Genomic DNA, 25,659 nt, shown 5'->3' with positions numbered 1-25,659 from the left:
ACATTTTATCCCACAGTGAATTTCTGAAAAAGCAGTTCAGATACAGAATCAGGAGTGTTAGCTTTCTACAGCAATTCAAAGGCTTGGAGGACAAAGAGGGAAGAATCAGTGTGCTATCACAGGTACTTCAGGAAAGACTCGTTGAGGTAAAAAAAAAAAAAAAAGAAAGCTAAAACAAACAATCAAACAAAAAAAACTAATTAGGAAAGGAATAAATAAGGTAATTTAAAAATACATAAATAATAGGAAAACAGCTCTTGTAACACTGAGAAGGAGAGTAGGATATGCAAATGCTTTAACGGCATTTGAGCTCATATCAGAGGCTGATAAACAGTCAAGTGTACATGGAAAACACTGCAAAGGAGAGCTAGTGAGAAAACAAAATAATAGAAAACTGTAATAGCAAGCATATGATTTCTGAAATACATATATACCTAAGAATACAAAGCACACTAGTGCTACTACCAGTATTCTCCTTTAAAATGTATATTATGACATGCATGGCTGTGCACTAGTTTATTGCAATGCTTTATTTGTCAAACAGTTCTATTGGTGTTAGTACCTGCAGAACACTTTTCTTTGGGGGAATTTCCTATGTTAAAATACAATGGAAAGTGAAGGGAGACCTCAGGAGACTTTCTAATATAAGTCAGAGTCTTATGTATTTAGAAGTGAAGAAGGCACATCCCTAGAAGTCAGATTTTCTAACAACTTGCTGTTTGAAGGTTTTCACACTTTTCCTTGAAGAGTTTGTTTATCCATAATGCAAAATAGGGCATCAGGTAGGGTGGCCCATGAGGTTGGCTCCTGCAGAGGGTCATCTAGAGCTGTGCATTGCCTACAGTACGTACTTACACATATTTCTTCATGGTCCAACTTCAGAAGTTAAATTCAGAGAGGAGCTCTTTAAAAGACAAACTCTTTATTTTTAAATAAAACAAAGCAAAATCTCTGTGAAATACATGAAAAGCCCTAGTAAAACAAAGGCCTCTTACCACTCAGCCACTTGGAGTTGTGTTGGTCTGTTCGCACTGCATTCCGCCTGGTCAGGCTCCGAAAAATGGCTGCATCCGTCCCCATGAAATCAATATACATTCCTGAAAAAAGCTCTTCATCTGCAAAGAATTGAAATGGAGAGGATGCATTGTTGTGGCTTTGGGAAAATATGTATTTACTAACCTATTTTTATTTTAACCTTATCAGCTTTTTATTTACACAGGAGTCTACACTCATAAATATTAGGTCATGAGAGTGGTGTTTCCCTTGATTTATGAAGAAACAATCTAAAATGAGAGAGAATCATCAGTTTTTGATCAAGGACTTTAGGGAACTGCATAGTTTATGCCACAGCTGAACCACGTATGTGGTGAACCTTTCTTTGATAGAAAATTTAGTTACTAAATATTCATTACTAAGGATCACTGGAAAATCAGGCTAATGTTACCAGAAAGCATCACATTCATGTTTTTAAATAAGTACTTAAAAAAGTTTTTTGTTACGGGAGTAGACAAAATGACTGGGCTGGACTTATTGGTGGTGTAAACTGGCACATCGTCTACTGCAGTTAATGGATTGGTGTCAATACTGACCCACACTATTGTCGAGGCTGCCATAGGCAGCCTCAAGCTGACCAGTATTGCAGAGACTAGACAATCATAGTCTTGAAATTTATGCAGAGCAATATGGAGCAACAGTTGTCCCCTTTTATGTGCTCGGTTCTAAAAATAGGATCACTATGCATGAAGAGAATTAGGCATGCAACTTCCTATATTACCAGAGCTATGAACTTCTGCTCCCTGTGAATAGCAGAAAACTGTCCATCAGTCAGAATGTATATCTGTTTGTGTGTGTGCATAAATATATATATGTATAATTATACTTATAATTACATATACTATCATTTTCCACTCTGTGAATAACCAAGTAATTTCCACTGACTAATGACAACGAAACCCCAGAGTAGAAAACAGTAGCTAAAATAAACCCTACTGTCAGAGTGGGAGTGGTGGCTGAATACATTCCAGTACAACTGGGTCCTTTGACTGATGTTTTTGTCTGAATTCTTGGACTACCCTGAGAGTGTGGTCAAACTGGCAAGAGTCACAGGTTCAGAAGCGCTTGAAGCTATTTTATGCTTCTGTGTGTGTGTGTGTGTGTGTGTGTGTGTGTGTGCATGTGTGCATCAATATGGAAGAATATTGGCTCATGAGAGAATTAAAACTCTGGAGATTTCATTTTTATATTGCTGGCTAGAGCCTAAACTGCTTCCCTGCAGAGCAGCCAGCGGATATTGCAGCCACTCTTCTGCTCTCCTCTCTCCCAGTGAAGACAGGAGTTATACACATGGGATTTAAAAAAATGCATTTGCTGCATGTTTGTGAAGCATTTAGCTCCTGACCATATACTGATAGAATGATCTTAGAACTATAGTGGTTTATAGCTGATTTGTATATTGGCCTCATGGCCTCAAACCATCAACGCTTTATTTTTATTATGAAATAAATTGTCTGAAGGAGATTGGGCTTATGGTACTCACTAACTGTTAAATCCAGGCCTATGAATTTCCACATACACACATTAATAACAGTACTACACAATGAAATTTTAATCCTATTACAAATCAACACTATTAGTTATGTCTTAAACATTCCTAGCATCTACTTGCTAATCACGTATCAGATATCGGCCAGCTCCACTTCCTTTTGGTTCAACTCTTAAATTCCACACAGCACTAGGTCTGCACAGTAGTTCACACTACTTCTCTTTGTTATTGTGGGAATAACTGAATTGATGAGGTATGTCTGCTTTTATGAATATCAGAACCTTGGTGTGGAGAGAGACCTGCATCATGTACATTAGTTTTGCCAGGCTTCTTCAAAGTGCTTTTTCCACTGCTTTGATGCAAAAGTGTCTTTGTAAAATGGCAAACTGTAGCAAGTTCAAATTTGTTGTTATAGTATCACTTTCCTCTGAAGGGTGAATCAGTTTTCCTGCTGTATTCTAGGGTCATACTTTGTGTTATGGCAGCAGGCTGGTAATACCCAAAATTGTAAAGAAATTGCAGCTATATTTAAAAATGGTTCTTTTGTTGTGGAAAATTTAACCAGTCTGGCAGCATTTACTATCTTTTGCAGCAAGGGGAAGGAATTCCTCCTTCAGAAGAATGCTTAAAGAAGAGTCCAGTACACAGGCTCAGTTCCACATAATAACTCAAACTGTGCCTTCCAAAATCTTCCCTTTTCCAGCATGGACATTGAGGCAAAATTCATTCAAGCTTGAAGCTTCAGAAGTAACTGAGCTTTGCAGTAACAGGGATTTCCAAGAGCAAGAATAAAACAGTCTGTGGGACAGTTTTGAAAAAGAATGTGACCTTTGCAGAATAATTTAAACTTTGCAAATGAATTATGTCATGAAAGATAACTAAAACCCTAGGGAAGGTCTCTTCAGTCACATAACTGAGAGATCAAGTAAGAAACTGTAAATTCTACTTCGATGAGCACAGCTGCCACAGATCTATTGTAAACAAGCAAACAAGCAAACCAAACCAAACTAAACCAAACAGAACCAAACCAGACCAAACCAAACCAACAACCAAAAAAAACCAGCATACTGTATATACAGTAATTCAGAAATTCAGAAACAATGTACTTTAATAGGGTTTCATAAAATATAGTAGGAATTTATAAATTATATTTATTCTTTAATGACACTAAAAATTCACTTGACAATACCAAATCAGCAATAAAATGCAGCAGATTAATCCATCACTGGCTTTGAACATATATTTTCTTTACACAGCACGTGCCTGTAAACAGTGAACATAGATCACTGGGGATAGAAAAAGTGCAGCCAAGTTTCAGGGAGGTACCTAAGGTACCTAGGTAGCATTTTTCTGTCTTTTAAAGGTTCTTAAGTTCATAGCTCAGTAAAGGAAATTATTTGTCTTTTGTATTAAATATATTTGTAATGAGGAATAAAAAAATCATCAATTTATACTTTGAACATACTATGTAGGATAAACTATATGATATTTTCTTTAAGGTTTAGGAGACCCAATATATCCCAAAAGGAAATATCTGCCTCAATATGTTTATATTAGCCTTTAATTTCAGTGGAAGCCAAATGGTACAAACATCATTTGTTGTTCCTTCCTAAACCTTGGGTGAAACATCCAGTATTGTGTGCACAAAGTTGTCTTTTCTAAAAAATGCCTGAAAAATCTGTGTAACTTCCATTCATAGCCAAAAACGTAGCAAGGATCAGGCACATATTGAAAAATGAAGGTTTTGGAACATGTTGCAAATGTGAAAGGTGGCATGCCAAGTAGAAAGTACCAATGGCAGGGCCAGGGCTCCCCTGCAACAGCAGTAAAATGGGACCAAGGGGACCTGATCCTTTGTTAATTACTGTTTTATCTCCTGACTCCTTTTACAGGTGCTTCACAGTGCCTGAATAGAGCAAAGCACCTAGTATAAACTGAAGGATGGGCTGTACTCTTTAATACACACTTGTCCTTCCATACACAGTGAGCCTTGACCTGAGTTGCACAAAGTCTTTTCTCCCTTGAGGTTTCATTTAGGTGGTCATTAGGCAATGCAGTGATTATTTCTGTGTAGGATATCTCACAGTTGCTGAGCACACCCATGACCAATTCACAAGAATATTTGAGGTGTGTCAGTTGTATCACTTTCTGGCTTCTCATATGGGAGAAAATTGCAAAATTTTGAGGGTAGAGAGCCAACTGAAGAATGAAGAGCCTCGCAATAGCTGGTGGGCTCTACAGCAAAGATGACAGCAAAAATGAAAATCAAACTAACTAAAAAGCCTTCAGACTTTTTTATTTTATTTTTTTCCCTGGCTGTTCTGAGAGTTACAAATGATTAAATGAGACACAAGTGTTGTCTAGGATGAACAAGGTCAGAAATTGTTCAAACATAAAATGTTAGGGTAATAGAAAGTTGAAACTGACCCTGGGAAAATATGTGCAAGCTGGAAAAGAGACAATCTTTTGTTTTCTGTTTTTCTCTCTCTCCCACTCAACAACTTATTTCTGCATTTCATTTTTACATCCATCCTTATTTCATGTAAACCTTGTAATGAGAATGGGCACAACTTTTCTGCTCATCAGCATACATACAAGGGACTCATCTTTGGAGGCTGAATTCTGTGCCCTGGTCATCTCAGTCATCCCACCATTCCACACCATCCACGATCATACAGATTTAGACCTCATCACCTTGGAGTACTTTTACTTACTGATCATAACAGACACCGTGTTCACATTTGGGTTGAAAGAACAGCGTCCCTTCCCTGATTCACACTTGGAGTCGATCTTGAAGATTTGTTCCTGCAATGTAAATTTGTATGTCACTTCTCATTTTAGAAACCATCAGATGTAAAGAGATTTTTCCAGCATTAACAATGCTCAAGGTTGCTGGGCACTTTTTTTGTACTATCAGCAATTCATATTTCCTATGCAGATTCACATCATCTTTTTAGATATTTTTTTTCATTGACACCAAGCTATTTTCAAGTTATAAGCTCAAGACACTTACTTAAACAAAGAATTTTTTCCTTAGCTCAATTACGCTTTTCAAAGGTTAACTGATGCCTACAATAATAGCTGTGAAGATTACATCTGAATTTATTTATTATTTATTCGCCAAATCTGTGGTGATAATTGTAGTAGGCTAGAACATTTTAATAAAAGTACTAGAACAATGGTATATATTAAATACAAATATCTTACGATAACTGCCATTCTGTCATTTGGTAATAGTATAAATTTTTTTACTGAGTTATCAGACCTCCAAAAACACAAAAACACAGCAACAACAAACATAAAAAAATAAAAAAATCACACATTTTCTTCAATGACATCTCTTGGATTATGTACACAGCTCCAGTTCCATAGTGACAGATGATTTATTAATATCTATTGCTATAGCCTGAAATCTCTGATTCTTCTGTTCTTTAAGAATCTTGGTAATGAATCTTGTTTATATTTTAGGTGATTCATAAATGGGAAATACATTTGGCAAAGTCAAAGAAACCTGAACTACAGCCTGAAATATGAACAGTCTTTAGAAGATTCTCCCATCTCAGTGCACTTCTTCCCTTCCCAGGTCCCAGTAACCTGGGAATGTTGTATGCTAAGCAAGAAAGGACTTTTGGGCCTGACTCCATTCCTTAAAAACTGCAGTCAGTAATAGCAGAGATACAGACACACAGCACATCTTCTTGTGTTACCGCTATTGTATACTACAACAAACAACTTGTTCCTAGCATCCTATAACAATCTTACAATCTTTAATAAAATGCTTAAAGTTAAAATTTCAAAAAAAAAAAACGACAACGACAACAACAACCAAACTCAAAATATATCGGTTAGCTGAAGAAAAAACCTCCAAAGAAAGGTTTCTATGATATAGAGGCCAATGTATTAAGTATTTGACTGAGGGCAGAAACTCCTTATATTCTATTTAACAATTAATGTAAATTGCAGTGGAATGGGGAAACTGCACAGATACAGCCATCTGGCAACAGCAAATTGAAGACTACCAACCTGATATGCTAACCTACAGCAGGAAGTTTTCATATCCTTTATCCCCTATCTGCTTTTTCCCTCTTCTGTTTTCCTAATTTAATTACAGAGATCTTATCTATAACTTCTGTAATAAGCCCTCTAAAACAATGTTAAAAATGTAAGTATGAAGTTTCTAATATAATCTTGGGTGGATTTTTTCTGTTGCTGGTTTACTTCTAGATTAATATGCAGCTTGACGTTAATCTCTATTTACTACATTATAACACTACTTACCAATTCAAAATGTACATTACTGCACTATTAAGCTAGCTCCAGGATTGCACTTGATTTTCATATATATTAAACTACTTTTTAGTATATAATTAATTCACATAGTGATTACAGTTGCTTCTGTTTGCATTTACTTTGACATTAAAATATATTTTGGTGACTAACAGAGTCATTATGAAAGACCAAATATCAAGTGTGCCAAGCAAGAAAATGAATTATTTTTTAAGCTCTGTTTCAGGGAAAAGGGCAACATTCTGCATCATCAATGAAACTGCTTTTTCCTTATGTGGAGACAAAAGAGGAAAACAGGCCTAGCTCTTATGATTGTTGGATATTTCTCTTAGTGTCAGTCTTCGTAGCTTCTAGAGAAAAACAGATGTGCATTCTAAAACAGCAGTTTTACACCTGCAAAAACAGCCTTCCGTGTATTTAAAACTGTACTAAATTCAAGGTGAAATGATAAAAGCAGAGAAAAAAAAAAAGAATTCTCTCTAGTCCCATCAGCATTACATAGCTTCTTATTCTGCTGTATTAACTAGGCATGTACTTATGTATACAATTGGTTCAGAGGGAAATGCTTGATTTTAAACCGTTATGCTATTGTTGGCCTGTATAAGTAAGGGCTTTGAGCATGCGATGACTACAGTCAAGTGTCTGACAGATTCCAGACGTCTGAAACAGCAGTTTATTTAATCAATTGATCATAGGCATGTAGCTATACAGACAGGGTAAATTAAGCCAATTCTGCTCTTCCAAGACATGTATCTTTATTTTTAACTTACAAAATTTAACATCTTGTAGTATGGAGAGCTCATGCATATGAAGAACTCGTCTTTGTTTTTTGGTGTTGGTGTTGGTGTTTTTTTGTTGTTTTTGTTTGCATTTTGCTTTTTTTCTTTTTTTCCCAGTAGATCTCGTTTACAAAATTCCTCACATAAAGAGATTCAAAGTTCTCTGCAGCACTACTACTTAAGCTGATAAATAAGTTTGCATTAATTAATAAAAGATTATTTTCCATGTTTTAAATAATTTTTCAAGAAATAAATTGGGTTAGTGCTGTTACCTGAGGAAAGCAGACCTCAGTTTCAAAGCAAAGCTATTGCAGACTATTAGCTAGGAGGATGGATTTATTCACCCCATTCTGCTTGCTTGTACTTTTAAATCCAGGCCTACGAACCTCTACTCTCAGATAATCCATTAGGAATGAAGGTGCAGTGATTCAGACTACATCATCTGCCAAGGAGGTTGGAGCCAGGTGATCTACCAAAACTCACTGAGATAATTCCATGCAAACCTACCTGGAAAAACAATGATTTATCACCCACCAGCAACCTCTGTATTAGACCTGGGTCCTGGCCAGAATTCCCATCCTACTCCCAGTGAAATCAGTGATGAATTTCGCAGTGTCTTCCCTAAGAGCAAGCCCAGATTTTAAAGCTGCCCTTACATGGCAAAACCCCAGGTAGGACTCTCTGATCTGTCTTCCCAACACATCTGCTTCCCATTCTACTGGAAAATATACTGCACACCCTTGTGCCTGCAGACATGAATCTGACCCAAAAGCTGCAGAGGTGCTGGGTCTTGGTTAAGTACTTTTTTTTTTTTTTTTTTTAACTCTTTCTGGTTGTTTAATTTATTACCTATTACATTTGCACATAAACAATCATTTCACTTGCAAACGATGAAACCTGGACAATATATTTATGAAACTTCTGGTACTTCATATACTTAAGTGTATTAATAGTGAAACTGAATACAGAAAAAAAAATGGAGAGCTACCTACAGAAAATGAGATTTGTACCCTGAAAGATCTCTCAGTGAGGAGTAAACTTACTGGTTTCATCCTGACAGTATCTACTGGGACAAAAATTGTGTGTTAGATGAAAGTTATCTACACTTCGATTGCATCTAATGGATATTAAACTGAAATTCAGTGAACCCTCACATACCTGCAAACTTAGTCCACAAAAGTGCTTCTCCCAGGGATCAGTATCACCCGGGAATTATAAAAAGCTGTTGGACTGCAAGATTTACTTTTTATCTAAACAACTATTTCCTTTCAAGTATTTCTTGACAATTCCAACTACAAGTAGGAATGAATTCACCAGAAAACAACAAATAAAAAGTAACATCAGATTTAGCCCAACATTTGATACAACTAGAATTTTAGACGAATGTCATATTTGTGTGTAGTTTTTGACCATGGCTTTGCTGTTTGATGGTAACAGGACTGTCAGAAAACCATGGATATTTGTTCTTTTTCTGTATTACACAGGTGAAGAAACCTACTTGGTTCATTAATCTTTCTTTCCATATTTAAATTTGTAAGGTTTGCATAATACTAGTAAGATGCAGCACAAAATGAATAGATAGAAAGAGATTTACCTCAGACCTGCGTCCCCTGTTGACGTACACACACACCGGGCTGAAGGCTCCACTGCCACAAACGTATAGGTGTGTGCGATTGTATGACTGTATCACACGCACAAAATTTCCACAGCCATGCTGGAGGGATTACAGAAACAGAAACAAAAACAAATCACATTGGCAACTGTTATTAGGCATTGGGAACTCTAGGGAATAGACACAAATCATATTTTTAGTAGTGTCATGAGAACAGCTACTGAGTTTGGTAGTCTCTGGATTTGAACAGCCATAGACTTCTGCTTTATTTTCTTGTCATTTTCTCTCAGTTGGGAATCAGACATAGACAGGGTACAATAGAGGCGTAATTAGAGGATTGTGTGCAATTCGCCCATCTCTACACAGTAATCTTATTTTCATCTATAGACTTCACTGTATCTTTCATGGGAAGGTGCAGAGGCCTCCACAGAAAAGCAAGAAGTAACCTTACGAAGCTTCCTCAAGGAAACCTCTAAAACAGTCCCTCCCTTCTCTCTCTCTCCGCCCCCCCCCCCCCCCCCCTTTTTCTTTTTTACCCAATACAGCTGGAGATAATTAAAAAACAAAGAAAGCCCAAATCTCAGATCCCATTTCTTGTGTAAACAGTTTCTTTCCAAATAATTAAAACTCTGAACAACACATTACATAACAAAGTTTGCAGCAAATCGTTGCTTCATATTGAAAATCAATGGTAACATCTTCAAATCAGGATCAAAATTGAAACAGAATGTTAAGTAGCACAGAGTTTCACACCATCGGTTCTACAGTTTTCTCCTTCCAACATACTCTTTTCTTCTCTTGCTCTTCCCTTTTCACTATCATCAACTGTTAATGCACTTTAGGTTAAAAATAGACTTTTTTCTTGAACATTTTTCTTACTGAGATCCCAGATCTACTTTCGTATTCACTCATCCAAACCTTCACCAAAGACATGAGAGTGAGAATTGCATGTGTTTTTTGAGCACAGGATGGGAAACTGTCATCAGTCATCTTCATGAAAATCTGTAGAGTTAATTCTTGTTCACTAGACTACACAGTTCATTTATATTTAAAGTATTTCACATTTTTTAGTTCAGTGGGAGCTGGTACTCTAGTACAACATCTGAAAACTGGTGCATAATTGTAGGTAGTTCAGTGTTCATAAAGTTTCTCTGCAGGGAACACTGCATGTCCTCTGTGAAGTGTTAGCTCAATCTATACCAGAAAAATCTTTTAAATCAGTCAAAATCTTTTAAATCAGTCAAAATATATTGGACTAAGGACTGTTCCTAAAAGTTTCTATTTTCTCTTATCTGGTCATCTTAGTTTGGCTCAAAAGTGGTTTTAGCAATATCTTGCTATAGAAAACAGTTTTTTTCTCAGCAGTACCACCAACTTCCATATTACAGCTGTGGAAAAGGAAAAAGGAGAGGTGAAGGTATAGCACTAGCTTACGTAAGCCAGTGTATAAACTGATGCTTTCTTGCCTTTTGCAGAAAGCTTTTCCAGAAGAACCCTAGATAAAACACTACATTCTGATAAATTTCAGAAGAAAAAGTCCTCAAGGATAAAGGCAATGAGCCAATGGCTAGATGAACGGTACACTTACTATTCTGCTTCAATACTATGTCATGCACTTTCTAAAGTGTTTATAGCAAGAATGCAAGGGTGGTTAGATGAATGATTCTTTTCTTTATGGACAGCCCTCTGAGGTTATTATCTGACACATACTGTATCTTCATGTCGCTTCTCTGATAATTTATGGACAAGTAACACAAGTTGGCTCAACACCAACATTATCATATTTTAATGCTCACTGTCAGGAAAAACCATTTTATATTCTCTGAGCTTTTGCCCATCTCTCCAGTGCTGAACCACTGAATGTGATTTTCAGTTTGCTATCTGATTAATCTGGGTACTGCACTGTGACTCCACAATCTAACAAGAAATTGTTATTTATTTTTCAAAATATTCTAGAGGACTGCTTTTTAAAAGCTTCTGTTTATTTCTCTTTGTATTGTAGTATTCCTGCTTCTAAATCCGGGAGGACTCAGGTAACGTGAAATCGTCTTTAGGATGGCTGTTTGTCAGAGCTGATGGTTAAGCTCTAGATAGTTGTGTATTACTGATGCTCCTCTTGGAGCTGATACCAACATGCACTCTATAAGAGTCTCGGGAACTGCCTTACTGTCATTATGTCCTAGAATCTCATCACAGTACATTGAAAGAAATAGATGTCAGCCTAATGTAAGCATCCAAGTTATCTTGGTGAACTCACTATCTGGAGGTGACAATTTCTTTTCAGTAATGAAAAAGGTAGCCAAAAATGACAAATGCAGGCACCAATGTTTGTCTGACGATTGGGCAAATGAACCCTTCCCTAATCACCTTTGAAAATAACTTCCTGGTTGTGTCCTTTGCTGCCTGTTTTTCTTTTGTCTTGTGATAATCACTATTCTCTGATAGGCCAAATGTTATCATACATCTACTCTTTTATTATTATTATTATTATTATTATTAATAATAATAATAATAATATTATAGATGTGACAAATTCTATTTGAAAGAATTCCTCTGAATTCATTCTCTGCTTATCCTGTTCTTATCAGGAATGAAACTCACAAGAACTATTCAATTGCTCTTCAAATTGGTCTATAAATTTCAGGTTGCAAACACTGATTTATCTCTGGGTTCTCTTTTTCTCATTATTTCAGTGAATTTTCAATAAGGTACAACACTGATTTGAGAGCAACAGCTGTTTATCAGGATCATATATATGTATATCTTCTGAACTTTTGAGGACAAACATTAAGAAACTTCACGTAAATGTGTTTTTTGGAACTTCATTTTATTTCTGTTTGCACAGCCAGGATTCAAAAGAAAAAAGAAATTAAAAAAAAAAAAGAAAAAAAAAAGAAAAAGCAAGCAAGCAGCCAAAAAATAAAAAAATAAAGTTGGTGCATATGATAGGCTGGACATTCTTAATTAACTACATTACAGGGCATCAGCAGTACCCACAACTAAACTGTTATTGTAAAAACAGAGGTTTTATCCAGAAACCTGTTAACTAAAGCATCAACATTTAACTACTTCAATATGATTAAAAGTTAGGAAAGTCTCACCACTAAATACCCAAGATTATAAGTTCTCTGGAGCACCCAGGACTTAATAGTGTCCTAAGTATTTTCCCATGGATCCCATTTTGTATACTGCTTTCTGCATGTACCTTTTTTCTGTTCTTGCCTTAGAAAAGTGTTACGTTGGAAACATGAATAAGACTAGTGAACATTTGTATTTCATATAAAAGAAAGTTTCTTAAACAGTCTATCGGGAGCTGTTGCAGTCACTAACCAGGGTAAACATTAATTATCATGAAAAAAGCTATATGCTTTATTCTCACACTTTGTATGACTTAACAAGTTATTAGCTATAGAGTTTACTGCACACTTCAGTAACCAGAATGATGCAAAGATGTATAGAAATGTGGTATTCAATAGGAGAATACTCTTTTTTTTTTTTTTTTTTCCACTACCATAGCTATCAGGAAAGAAAGTAGGTAAGCTGCCATACCAAACATAGAATAATTATTCATAAGCACTCCTTCTGTTGCTTTGGAGACCTGTAATGAATTACCCTCCACAGTTTTGGAAAAGGTGTATTGCAGCTAAGCTCCAAGAGGCCAACCTTCTGGTGTCTTTACATCAGCAGTTGCAATAGATTTAAAACCAAACCAAACCAACAAACAGAAAAACCACCATATTTTTGTTACAAAGTTGGCTCAGCAGAATTATTGAAACATTGCAAGTCATTTGTAGGCTTAGTTAACAATATAAAATATGTAGCTAATATAAATAGAAATATTAGGCCTCACTTTTGTTCCTAGATTTATGCAGAGGAGGATGTTCCAAAGACCTATCTAATATGAGGGTTTCTGATTTCCATAGTTTCTTGCTCAAGTCAAAGTATAAGTAAAATCAAATGATTTTCTTTATAAATTTAACATTGAGAAATTGCAATTTTCTAGCTCAGAATAGATTATGAATTCTAATACTTAAATGGAAATCAGATAAAAAAAAAAAGCTAAAAAGCTAAAAAGAAAACCACATACCTAGGTGCTGCTGAAGAGAGAAACAGACAAAAAGATAACAATAGAATAGAAATGCGACTTTCTGTATTTTTCTTACACTTTAACATTCTTTCATGAATAAAATCTGGGCATATACAGACTGTAAGATCAAATCACTTCAGGAAGATAACTATGTTCATACACAACTCTGCCAAAGACAGGATCTGCTGTATTGTATTCTGCATCTTTCAAAAGAGCTAATTTCTACTTATTTTCTATAAAGACAGCATTGGGAAATTATCATCTGATTTAGGTCCTTAGGTAGCTGCATTTAGATGGGAGAATAATCAATTGGGGTGCAAAATGACTCAGTGTGACCTCTTTGTGGTCTGGGTTTCACATGACTCCAGAAACCATCTTTACCTTGCCTAGTAAAGTGTACTAGTTTCCAGATACTCATTAGGGCATCTTTACGTAACCTAAAGAGATGGTCAGGATTTTTGTGAGTCTAGGATTTTCAGGCTGTAGACTGTGGGTACCCCCCTCCTGGGGGCCACCAGAGTGCATCCGTACACTGAACAAGAGCTTAGTAGACTGTCTGCCATGATTTCCAGGACATATCTGGAAAATTACTATTACCTAATTCACCAGTAACAAGAAAGAGTGAGGCAAGGAATTGGGTAATTCTTCCTTTTTTTTTTTTTTTTTTTCAATTTGTCAGTCTGAAGGTGCAGTCTGTTTACAGTCTTTTTTTTTTTTTTATATATATATATATAATTTCACTTTATCATTTGGCCTGCAGAGCATTTAAAAAGGAAAACACTTCTTTCATTTTGTTTTTGGCTGCACTCAAGGTGTTCTGACTTTACTGCCAAGTATGTAATTTGTGTATGCGTATGGATGTGCATGTGGAGTACTACTTACTGTAGGATCTTTGCCAGCCATTTTGCACTCCTCTACCTTGTTTGCAGATGCTGGCCAGAAAATCTGTGAGGAAAGAAACATCTTTTCACTAACAAATTTATCACATAATTTATTTTTAAATATCATTATATTGTATAACTTATACTAATAAGTTAATATTTTGATAAATTTTATACCTTTATTATAAGGCCCAAAAGGATTTTCATTGATAAATGAGAACAATTTTTGTCTTAGAGAGCAATAAATTAAATAAAGGACAACACTTGTGGTTGATATAAATTATCATATATTTTGAATATAAGTTAATCAATTTATGTAATATTGTTTCTTCCAAATGAGAGAGATTTTCATCTTTGTATAAATTACCATCCACCTTTATTTATTTATTTTAACCTTTACCAAACTCCTAGAAATTGTTCACACTGGAAACTTGAAGACTAAAATATAGCAAGAAGAACTCTTGTAACAAATTTTCATTTTTAAGGTTTGAATGTCCTATGATAAAACCTGCTCAAACCTTAAAATTTCAGGCTGATTTCTTCATTTATTTCCAAGACTTCTTGCACTAAAGACAGCTTTACCTGAACTATACTTAAACTATGATTTATCTTGATTTTGAAATAGAAAAAAATTAGAAATCTCTTACGGGAAATTTAATAAGTGACATAAATTGATCATATTTAGCCTCAAGATAACATAAATAATAGTGTTAAAAGATCTTTATGTATATATGCATACACATGCAGAGAGTTGTAGGTTCATATGAATATAGCACAAAATTAGCAAAGTAGATCTGTTATAAAAATAAATAAACTAAAGAAAGAACACATGGAATTGCAGAAAGTAATTCTGAGCATAATATTGGGTGATTACAATAGCTGCCAGAAAACTTTGGGTAATTTGATTACTGTTGATTTTGTTTAATTTTATTTTGGGCTTTCCATGCCTAAATGGACTGCTGAAACACCTCACAGCTTTGTACTGCAGAAAGTATTGCCACAGACGTTGTTGTACCTAGCTAACTCTGCAGAGAGCTAGAAAAAAATCTGTTAAGTAAAGGTGTGCAGTGCAGGGACACCACTACTTCCAGACCAGGTTAGCAGAATCACTGTGAGATCTCAATTAGCAAGAAGGTCACACCAGCCCTTTCAGATCAAAGAAGGCAGCCCCATTACAGATCATGATTCCCATACCATTAGGAGGAGGAAGGAGGTGTTCATGCTGTCACACAAGAAACATTTCATTTAAATGTGTAAGTTAGAGAGTTAGTCTGCCCACACTCCCCACACGATCAATTCAGGTAGACAGACATGTCCAGAGGGTGATTCAGAGCAAAGCTTAATTTAAGTACTCTTAATCACCCTCCAGTGGGATCTCTCTCTCTCTGTTGACACATTAAAAGCATTGACTCTTAAGTAAAGCATTGAACTTCGCTGCCACACGCTGGATCTCCCTGCCCCTTGACATGCCTGAGGTACAGTAATAAAGCCCATAGATTAAAGGGTCAGATGAATTTGGTATAATAAGGCATATAGGATACATTTTAAGGTGTTGGTGTAGGTGTAATAATCTAAATTTAGGCAATGCAAGGTCCACACAGGTAACATCTTAATAGTTGAGCTTCTGGGCACAGTATTTCTGCAGGCCACTTATTTTAAAATCAGAGAATCTGGATTTCAATTGGCTCTGGAAAAAAAAAAAAAAAGAGGAATCTAAAAATGTTTAAATATTCACTAATTTGATTATTTTCATATACAGGGTGCCTACTACAAGCTGGGGAGTTGGAACATAGAGAGACCTTGGAAAATGACATCTCAGTATCTTCAGAGGAGCAGCCACAAAACGAGTGAGATGAGGGTCACAGTGTCCAAAAAAAACCCACGCTGGTTGTGTCTCAGCTATCTAACTGAAGGGCAAGGGCTGATGCAGCCATAACAAAGCTTGACAAACAGATCAGAGACTAGGATTCAGAGTACAAAACAAAAATAAATATAGTCAAAGGTTAAAGTCAGATCTGTCCCTGTTGCTTTTTCTTTTATTTTTCCCCTTTGGTCTGAAAATGATAGCACATATCATATTCTTCCTTACAATCTCTTTTTCAAAGTGCATCTCTGAATTATCTTAAATCTTCAAGAGAATCATCTATATATATATTTTTTTTTTCATATGAATTCTCACTGTGAGGCCAAGCCATGCTGTATGTCACTTCAAAACAAGTAAACAGCTCAAACTGAATGTCTGAATCACAGTCATGCTAATAGTTTGTTCATCTTGCATTACACATAAAACAAGTACTAACAGTTCAGTAAGGTGTGGACCTGCAAAATAATGAAATACATATATATATATTTTTCTCTTAAAAAGAAATGCATTCAGTAAAGTAACCTTCGATTCTCAAAATAAATCCCAAACTTACACTGAGAGGGTCTTGGCTTATATTATTAATATTCAAAGACAGAATATGATCTTTGCTGCCCACATAGATCCGATCCTGATCTTCATCCATTAATAATATCCTGTAATCCAGAGGACTGTGTGATATTCTGTGATATTCAGAGGTCTTAGTTTCTTGCAGCTCTGAAATAGTAAATACAAGAAATTAGTAAACTGCTTCTCTTTTTAAATAAATGAATCTTTAAACATAACTGGGACCAATAAGAGATGAAGAACCCCTATTAGACACTTGCAATAGCTGAGTTGAAACAACCTTTTGTTTCCCAGTTTGAATGCAAACTTTTTATACCCTAAGTAACTATACATAGCCCATAAAAATCTGGCATTGCTTTTATTCAGTCATGTAATGAATTGTTATTTTAATGGATGTGATTATTTACAGCTTTGGCTTTTAAGGAAATTAAATTAGTCAATATGTTCAATATATTTTGAAGTTTATGACAGCACAAAATCCACAAGATCAATACAAATTAGATAAGAACAGTTCACTTGCTTTTCTTGACAGGGGGCTTCACCAACAATAGGATTTTATTGTTTCCAAAGTAAATTTTTTTCAGTCCTTCATGACTATACATGGCTTATTAAAAAAAAAAAAAAAAAAAGGTAATAGAAAATGTGTTCAATCAAGCCTTATTGCCTTATTGCGTGTCTATTTATTCAGTTATCTGTTTATGGGATTTGGAACAAACAATCAGAAGTCTATAACTGTTTGTTTTTGTTTTTTTTTTTTTCACACTTAAAACTTTATTCAATGAAATGAACTGAAAAACATCCTTTGATCTCAGTAGTGCAGGATCAGGCCTGTTACAGGAATAGCACAAACATTTTTAATCTAAGTATTACTTGCTGCCCTTGAGAAAGATCAGCCTTCCTGTCTTTGCTTGGCCAATATATTTTGGCCTCAAAACAGATTATTTTTCCTTTCAGTAATAACAGAAGGGATATTTCTTAAGATTTGAGAATGGAAAAACAAAACAAAACAAAACAAAACTTTAATAATCAATTTCTCCATATTCAAGTATTTAACAAAATAGTTTTCTTAACTCATGAGCATTATTATTGTATTGTGTTTCCTGTGATTCAAACAGGGTTGAAAATACAGAGTAAATATGAAAATGAAGCCCTCTTAAAGTCACAGATATAAGAACTGAGTCCATATTTCTTTTCCAAATTGGGTGTCTGGGACAATATGGGTTGTCACTGTTGCTAAAGCCTGTTTTTCTGCTAAAAGCAAGGTCTTTGCTCAATATTCTTCTATAGAAAATGGTAGATATCTTAGCCAAGATAGTCACCTAATATTTTGGGACTTAGATTTCTGTCTACTACAGATCTATTGATTCAAAGAACGCTTGACATAACTTGATTTGCATTGATAAATATGATACACAACCACTTATTTTTTTTATATTGATTTTTAAACAGCTTAATAGAAAGATGAAAAATATCTCTGATTAATGAAAGATATGACATTTTGATTAACTTAGGCATGTGACAGCTTTCAGGAGCAAAGTGTTTTCTATATGCCTTTATTAATGTTAATATTAAAAAGATCAACAAATAATATTTCTATATCATTTTTCTCAAGAAAATTTACACATACAAGCTGTGCTTAAGAGCTTAAACTGAAACAGTACTCCTTGAATATATATGAAAATTGTCCACATCATTTTCAGAAGTCTTTCTTCAGTCCTTGAAAAATCAATTGCTTTACTTCATTTAAAAATTCTCCCTGTAAGCTTTCAGCTGGGAGTTGCAAAGACATCTGGGAGACTCATCAGCACAGTGCCATTAAAATTCAGTCCCTTTGCTCTCGTTGAAATTCTCAGATTGACCTTTCATAACAAGCCTGAGAAGCTAGTGCTCATCCCCTTTCCTGGTGGCCTTATTAACTTTACTGTAATATTTTGCAGCTGTAAGATGAAACTGAACCATCTCATAACTGTATATTTGATATGCTAGAAAAGCACAGATAAATTGGGAGAGGCAGCAGTTTCCCGCATAAGATTGGGTAAAGGTGAGCTTATTGATTTTGCATTATATAATATCCCTCCTTATAGCTTCAGTGTTTTTAGAATAAACATGATAATAAATAAACCATGATGGACATAAAAGATTATAGAGATGCTAATGATTATTTTTAAGGAAGAGACAAAAATAACTACATATCTTTGATTTCCATAACCATTAGTCATAGAAATACATTATTTTCCTGGATTTTTAACCTTTGCAATGGTATTTTTTCTTCCTAAGGCACCTGAAGGGTAATCCGTCTCCATCAAGCTGCTGATTAGGAGAATCAGGACCTTATCACATGCCACTAGCCTACAGAAACTCAGTGACATTCATATGAGGGAAGGAAAGCCCTTGAATACAGAAGAACACTGCCCTAAAACAAGGACTCTTATATAGATTTATTACCTTTATTTGTTTCAGGGCTGAAGCACGCAGTGTATTAGCTTAACAGGGGCACTCAAGCGAGTGGGGAGAGAATTTATAATTGATCAAATTTTCTTTTCACTTAACAAAATTTATCACAAAATCAGGAAAAATTAATTTTCTTAAAGATTCACTAGCTGGATGCTGTTACTTAAAAAGATCAGTGTGTGGAAAGATGCTGTAAGGTCTTCCACATTCTCTTTCATCTCTAAAAGTTTTGGAAAAAGTAAGGCAAATATTTACTGATTTTTAAAGCACATTTTATTCCATGCTTTCAGAATTTAACCAAACTTTCAAGGCAGTAAAGCCTGTGTGGAGAATAATGTCGTGGACAGCTCTCCATGAATATGTTTATTTTTCTTGGGTAATCAAAATAAAGACTAGAATATATTCCATATGCAAATAATTGTTATCACTAATAATACAAGAATAACCTTTGTCCAGCATTCTTTATAGGTCGGTGAACTTAGTTTTGGCTTTCTTAGAGTGATAAAGGCAATACCAATTTAATTTCTAGTGCTAGAAATCTGTCAGGTCAAACAGCTCTCTTCTCTTTTAATGAAAAACAAAAACTTCAAAGAACTCTCTTGCCACAACTATTATTATTATTGACCTGCATGTTTTGGGGATCCCAGTGACTAGGAGTTTTCTGTGAACACCATGTAGAGCTTACTGAAAATTAATTTAACACTTACTCTTTAATTATCTTTATAATCCACCACATAAAAGTTAATACAAGTATTACGGAGAAAATATTGTGCTCTCACAGGAGAAAAAAAAATATATTTGTATAATATCTATTCTTAACATCACAAAAGCCTTTGTAATGCTAAAAAAAAAATAAATAAAAAAAATTCTTTTGGCCAGAACAAAGCAAACTACCGTTATCATAATCTGGAAATTGAAGAATGTGGAGATATCTCCCCTGCTGACAGACACAGTCTGTTATACCCGAACTGTCCAAGCCACTGGTGCATGTATGTATGAGCTACATCCACTCATCAGGTAGTTCTCTGAATATCTTATTTCATCACTTGACATGATGACACTTCCTTATTTTACATTCACTGATGTTTGAAAACACAACCTGACTTTCTCAATATAAGGGATATAATAATCCCCAATATGTAAGATGAAACCTTAATGTAAGTGACTTTCTCAGTATAAATATTATGCTAATATGGATGCTTGATACATAAATACTGAAACTACTGCAATAATTAGTGGTAACTTCCTAAAAAGAAAAGAAAAAAAATATTACAACCTATTTGCAAACCCACCTAGCCACTTGTTAGTAAAAACTTCAGTATAATCTGTAGATATCTTTACATTGCAGAGTTTGGTAAGCTACAATTTTGGGGTGCAAGCATCCCCAGCCCAAGTTCAATGCACTGAACTTATCTACAGATAAGATGTGGATAAACTGTGATATGTCATATGAGTGCACGCAGACATCTCTGCACTAAATCGTCTTTGGGTTTCCAGCCTGGCAGGGCTTCTTTGAGCAAATCTAGGATGATCTGTCAAGCTTTTAATTTAGGATCCCCTGTGGTAAAGTACAAGAAATAATATGTTTTCCTCCTCTTTCCTCCTGGCATAAGGATTCAGCTTCAGAAGGTTTGTTTATGGGGAAGCTCAGAGCAGAAGCACAGATTTGGAGATCAAAAAAAAAAAAAAAAAAAGGAACAAATAAAGTTTTATGCACATAACGACAGTGGAGGGGAGAAAACTAGCTTTCTGGAAAGAGGTTCTCCACAGGGAACCTCTGCTGCCCAAATTGGCACAGATTTTATGTAGCCTTAGTGACTTGGAAGTCAGCAAAAATACTCTCACAAGCTATGGGATTCACCATTAACTGGCCTTGTGTGCATCCCGCAGTAGGCTTGACAATATTAGCCCCTTGTTAATGAAACTGTAAGAGTCTCTTAAGCCTCATTAAACTGTCAGCTTGTGCCAACAAATATGCCAGCCCATGCCAAATGTGAAATTGCAATGTAAAATCTCAGCTTCTAGGAACAGAAATAAAACAAATCCTCTCTCTCTCTCTCTCTCTCTCTCTCTCTCTCTCTCTCTCTCTCTCTCTCTCTTTCTCTCTCTCAATATTTAAGTAGAATGATGGTTTTGCTTATAATAACTAATGGAAATAGGACAATTTTATTGCTAGCACTGAAAGGAATTGCTAAGTATTTTAAAAATGCAAGTGAAATCAGAAGTATTTGTAAAGTTACAAGAAGATTGTTTTAAAAAGATTAAAGCCACAAGAAAAGCTCTTATTTTATTTTCAATATTTTCATTTGTACTGTTTAGTGAGTAACTTATCTGTTTTGTACCTTACTAAAATAAATGACTGGAAAAGATCTGGTTAAAAGATATCAGATTTCATAAAAATCTAATCATTTTAACTATTGTTTTCTTGGCCTTATTTCTCATTCTTTAAATGTAAAGACTTAGAAGAGACGTATTATTTTTACAGTTCACGTAGCAACTGTGGAAAAGTACCTTATTTATATTCCTCATTTATATTATTGCTTTTCAACTATGAGAGATACATTGTAACTGTTTATATTTGCAAAGAGAACAAGGTGAGTCTGCATATTTCCTTTCAAAATCTTCAGAACATGTCACCTTTGCTCCGTCGATATTCCTCTTCCTTAAAAAAAAAAAAAAAAAGGTATTGATTCCTTCTACTTAAGGTGCTGAGGTAAGAGAGCTGTTAAAGCATTTTTGCTACTGTTCCTGCAGTTTTCAAACTATGAACCAACTCTCAGCCAGCTCCCAAGTGAAGCTGATTATAAATGGGTACATAGTAATTTGGCCAAAGAGCCATAAGCAGCCAGATGTGCTACTTGTCAGTCCCTTGTGTGTCTTAACCACTCAGGGCCCAAAAAGCTCAGGTGGACCTTTGACCTTTTCTTTATCTCTTTATCTTTTCTTCATGCATGAGAAATCTTGACTTTTTTTTTTTTTCTAATGTTGTTAGAATGAAATTTGTCCTTTTCTATGAAGAGCCAATAGGCTTAGAAGAACTGTTAGCTTGTGAATCTGTCTGAAAGGGTTTTAATTACATTTTTTTCTAAAAAAAAAAAAAAAAAAGTTAATGTGAGGGGAGAAAATAGATTTACAAGTGCTCATAAAATCACAGGCTAACTAATTAACAAGATCACCTAGAGGATAGGGAGGAAGGGAGTTCATACAGTACAGGCTGAAACAGAAGCCCTCATCGCCCAGAGCTAAAACGTGTCATTTGCTAGAAGGAAACTTAATTGCTGTATTTGGAATGAGGGTAAATAACATGAAAATGTCAACAGTATCTAAATGTGATCTGGTTTCACTATACACCTTGAATACTTGTTGGTATATTTGCTAAATGAGTTGAAAATGGAATATACATATTACTGGTTTAAGATAGGGAAGTCTTTTATAAATAGAAATAAAAGTGCCAAGGTGAAATCTTTGAAGAATCAGACCTAGAGGTAGCTATATCACATTTGAAGAGCAATCTGTCACCTTGGACAGCTTTACATACACATTAGGAGCAGTAAAATGCTCAATAGGTCTTTGTGAAGGCAGACCATGTGTTGATAGGAAAAGACATACCAGTTAATAGTTAACCTTAAGCAGAGCATTCATGTATGTCAGTATATGATTCCTCTTTTACAATTAACAAGACACACAGAAGTCCTAAAATCCCAGTAACTTGTAGGATTAAAAAAAAAATCACAATGGATTATTAACCAGCTTTTGTTGGGGATCTTTGAATGCTGTTCTAAAAGACACTCCTAACAGAGTTTTATTGTTTTTCTTAATAGTGCTTCAACAACTATCAGAATTTTTTCACCTTCGATTTACTGCTTTGAAGAATGAAGAAGCACAGGCAGACCCTCTGAGGTGTGGGCAGCTGCCAGTTTTGTGCAGGAGGAATGTGCTCTCTAAGCAAAGATACAATGAGAGAAAGTCATTTGTTTGTGTGTGGTAAACTGTAGTAGCATGGCGGTGTGGCACATTCGACCTAGCATACTCCATCAGGTTAAGTGCAGTTTTATTGCAGCTTTACAGTATGAAGAACAGACACTATTAAAATACTGATTTTTTTTTTTTGATTTACAGAGATATTGTCATGATGAAATCACACCACATTCCACCATAGAAGCTGTACTCTGAAACAAAGAGGAAAAATATGTCAACATTTTCCAAACTGCAGTTGCATAGCCATTCCAAGACCTTCCAAAGATTCCAGTATTGAGATTCCTTCACTAAGAATTATGCAAGACCACCCACACCTTTCGGCCACACAGTCTTATTTGGCTATAGACACTTCTAGGCATAATTTTCAGATTATTCCTCCATTTACCTTGCAGTAAACCTGGAATAACCCCTCTGAAATCTCTATAGATATTTCAACAAAAATGCTGAAAAGTGGCCTTCTTATTTTTTAATAAGTTGAGTACAGTTATAATTTTATTGGTCATCAACTTCATCCCTCAATATAATTGTAATTTGTGTGTGTGAGAAAGAGAAAGCAAGAGAGAAGATGTCACTAATACTGCCACAATATAGAACTTTCCAGAAGAAGTTATCTAACTTTTCAAGTATTACCTCATCCATTTCTGCCTACTATTAATCTGTCCAGGACTTATTCTCATTTTTGGTCTCCAAACCAAAGAGACAATTTTGACAAGCGTGGAGATCTGTATAAACAAACAAACTGTTTTTAAGATTACTGCAGCTGAGTTAGGCATGTGAGATGGAAGCCAGTTTTCTCCATGTCTCATGTACAAAGTTAACCGCTGTCCAAGAGCTGCATACTCCAGAGTCTGCACATAGTCATGCCTTCTTTACTTCTTTTTGAAAGAAACAGAGGAGAGGCTTTGCCACATTGCCTAGGGCTCCACTAGCTGAACCAGTCTCACCCACTAGCCTGTGTGCACATAGCGGTTTTGCCACTGGCACTTGAGATGTTTTTGTTTTTCAGATTCAGAAGTGAGAAGCTGTTGGTTGCCAAATATAACATTATTTTTGACATGAATTGAGGAAATAAAAACAACACATCCATGGGGAAGTCAGACAAATTCCACATTATTTTACTTCTACTGGGAGCAGTATATGTTTTCATTGTAACCTCTTGTGTTTTCTTGCTCTCTCTTTTTTTTTTTTTTTTTTTTCTCTATTGGACCAGCAATCACATCATTGGAGGAATGGCTGCACTTCCCCCTGTGATGCTCATTCACATAGAGAAATGTTCCAAGTAGCCATCACACTAACTGGCCAGCTGAAGCCCTTGCTGCATGCAGACACCGAAACTCTTTGATCCATATTTAAAAAAGATGTGGGAAAATGAAGAAAATGAATTATTGCAATTGTCTCTCTGAAAAAAAATGAGTTAAAAACTTAAGCTATTCTCCAACTCAGAACTGGCAGCAACATGAGATGCATGTGAGCTGTTCTCCCAATTCATTCATCTTCATCCCTTTTACTGCCAGTAGGTTGAACTCTGGGAGGAGAATGAGGTCTGAATGGACTTACTAGTTTTGCATCTCATTCAGGCTGCTGGTTTTGTGAAAAAAGCAAACTTTTTTAGGTGTAGGTTTGAGTGCTTATTTACTCTCCGTAAACTCAAGATAGCTGATGTCAGCTGGGATATTTTTGAATAGAGGAGCAGGGAGAGTGTATGTGAGGTTGAATGACAGGTAGGACATTTTACTGGTAGAACTGTCTTTTCTTGCAAGTTTATATTTTTGCTTCACTTTAATATTGTACTTTGCAGTTTTACTAAGGTATCTTGTGTATAATGAAGACATGTTTTGTCCTTTACAGAATTGACAATGGCAGCTACTCCCCATATGTACAATTTTGAGGTGTTAATACATTTTCATTGACATGTGAGCTCTATGTACAGAGAATTGGAATGGAGAATTATCAAATATTACAAAATATCCAATACCTTAAGTGATGATAGTGGTCTGTTAACCTCTTTTCAGACTGAGAAAATTTTCCACTTCAACTCACATGCACAGTCTTTCCTTTTCTTTATGAGTATATTGCTGCTAAGCTGCAGAATTACTCTCGCGGCCAGAGCTAAGGAAAATTTGTTGAGAAAGAACAGCTAAATCACTGAAATATTTAATTATGGGTTCTAATACAGTATGAACCCCCTTCACTGTGAGATAGAGGAAGTTTTTTCATTATATACATTTTTCTCCTCCAAAGAGCAACCTCTCCAGAGATTCAGACAATCTCTCCATATCTAGGATTGGCATTACTGCCCATGCTGCAGTAATCCCTGTCTTTATTGATCCAACCAATTTTAGCTGTGTTTTTATCCATGCCACTTTACCCACAAATCTCCTTAAAATATACTGCTCTTTTCTTCAGCAGTCACCCCTTGCCCTTACTCTAAAAATTAAAAAAAAAAAAAGAAAAAAGAAAAAAGAAAAAAAAAAGAGCTTATTTTATGCAGGCTTGGTTACAGTTTCATTAGTTTTATAATAATTTTAATCAAATTAGGATTAGCTATCAGGCAAACATCAGATCCAGCTAAATCCCAAGTACTTTGCTTTTTTTCACTCTTCAATAAAATAAT

At 35.3% G+C, this 25,659-nt stretch overlaps 1 protein-coding gene across 1 annotated transcript in view; it reads right to left on the bottom strand.

The window, feature by feature from the left end:
* The window catches only part of SEMA3C (semaphorin 3C), a 122,871-nt gene that overhangs the window by 38,606 nt on the left and 58,606 nt on the right, over positions 1 to 25,659 (bottom strand). Inside the window, exons 3-7 of the mRNA XM_013180455.3 lie at positions 16,606 to 16,766; positions 14,190 to 14,252; positions 9,203 to 9,322; positions 5,257 to 5,347; positions 996 to 1,115 (exon numbers count right to left, since the gene is read on the bottom strand). Coding sequence (XP_013035909.1) covers positions 996 to 1,115; positions 5,257 to 5,347; positions 9,203 to 9,322; positions 14,190 to 14,252; positions 16,606 to 16,766 — 555 coding nt within the window. The remainder of the gene's footprint in view (positions 1 to 995; positions 1,116 to 5,256; positions 5,348 to 9,202; positions 9,323 to 14,189; positions 14,253 to 16,605; positions 16,767 to 25,659) is intronic.

The sequence above is a fragment of the Anser cygnoides genome, chromosome 1 (assembly GCF_040182565.1).
Source record: "Anser cygnoides isolate HZ-2024a breed goose chromosome 1, Taihu_goose_T2T_genome, whole genome shotgun sequence".
Lineage (NCBI taxonomy): Eukaryota > Metazoa > Chordata > Aves > Anseriformes > Anatidae > Anser > Anser cygnoides.
This window is presented reverse-complemented; position numbering and strand designations above follow the sequence as displayed.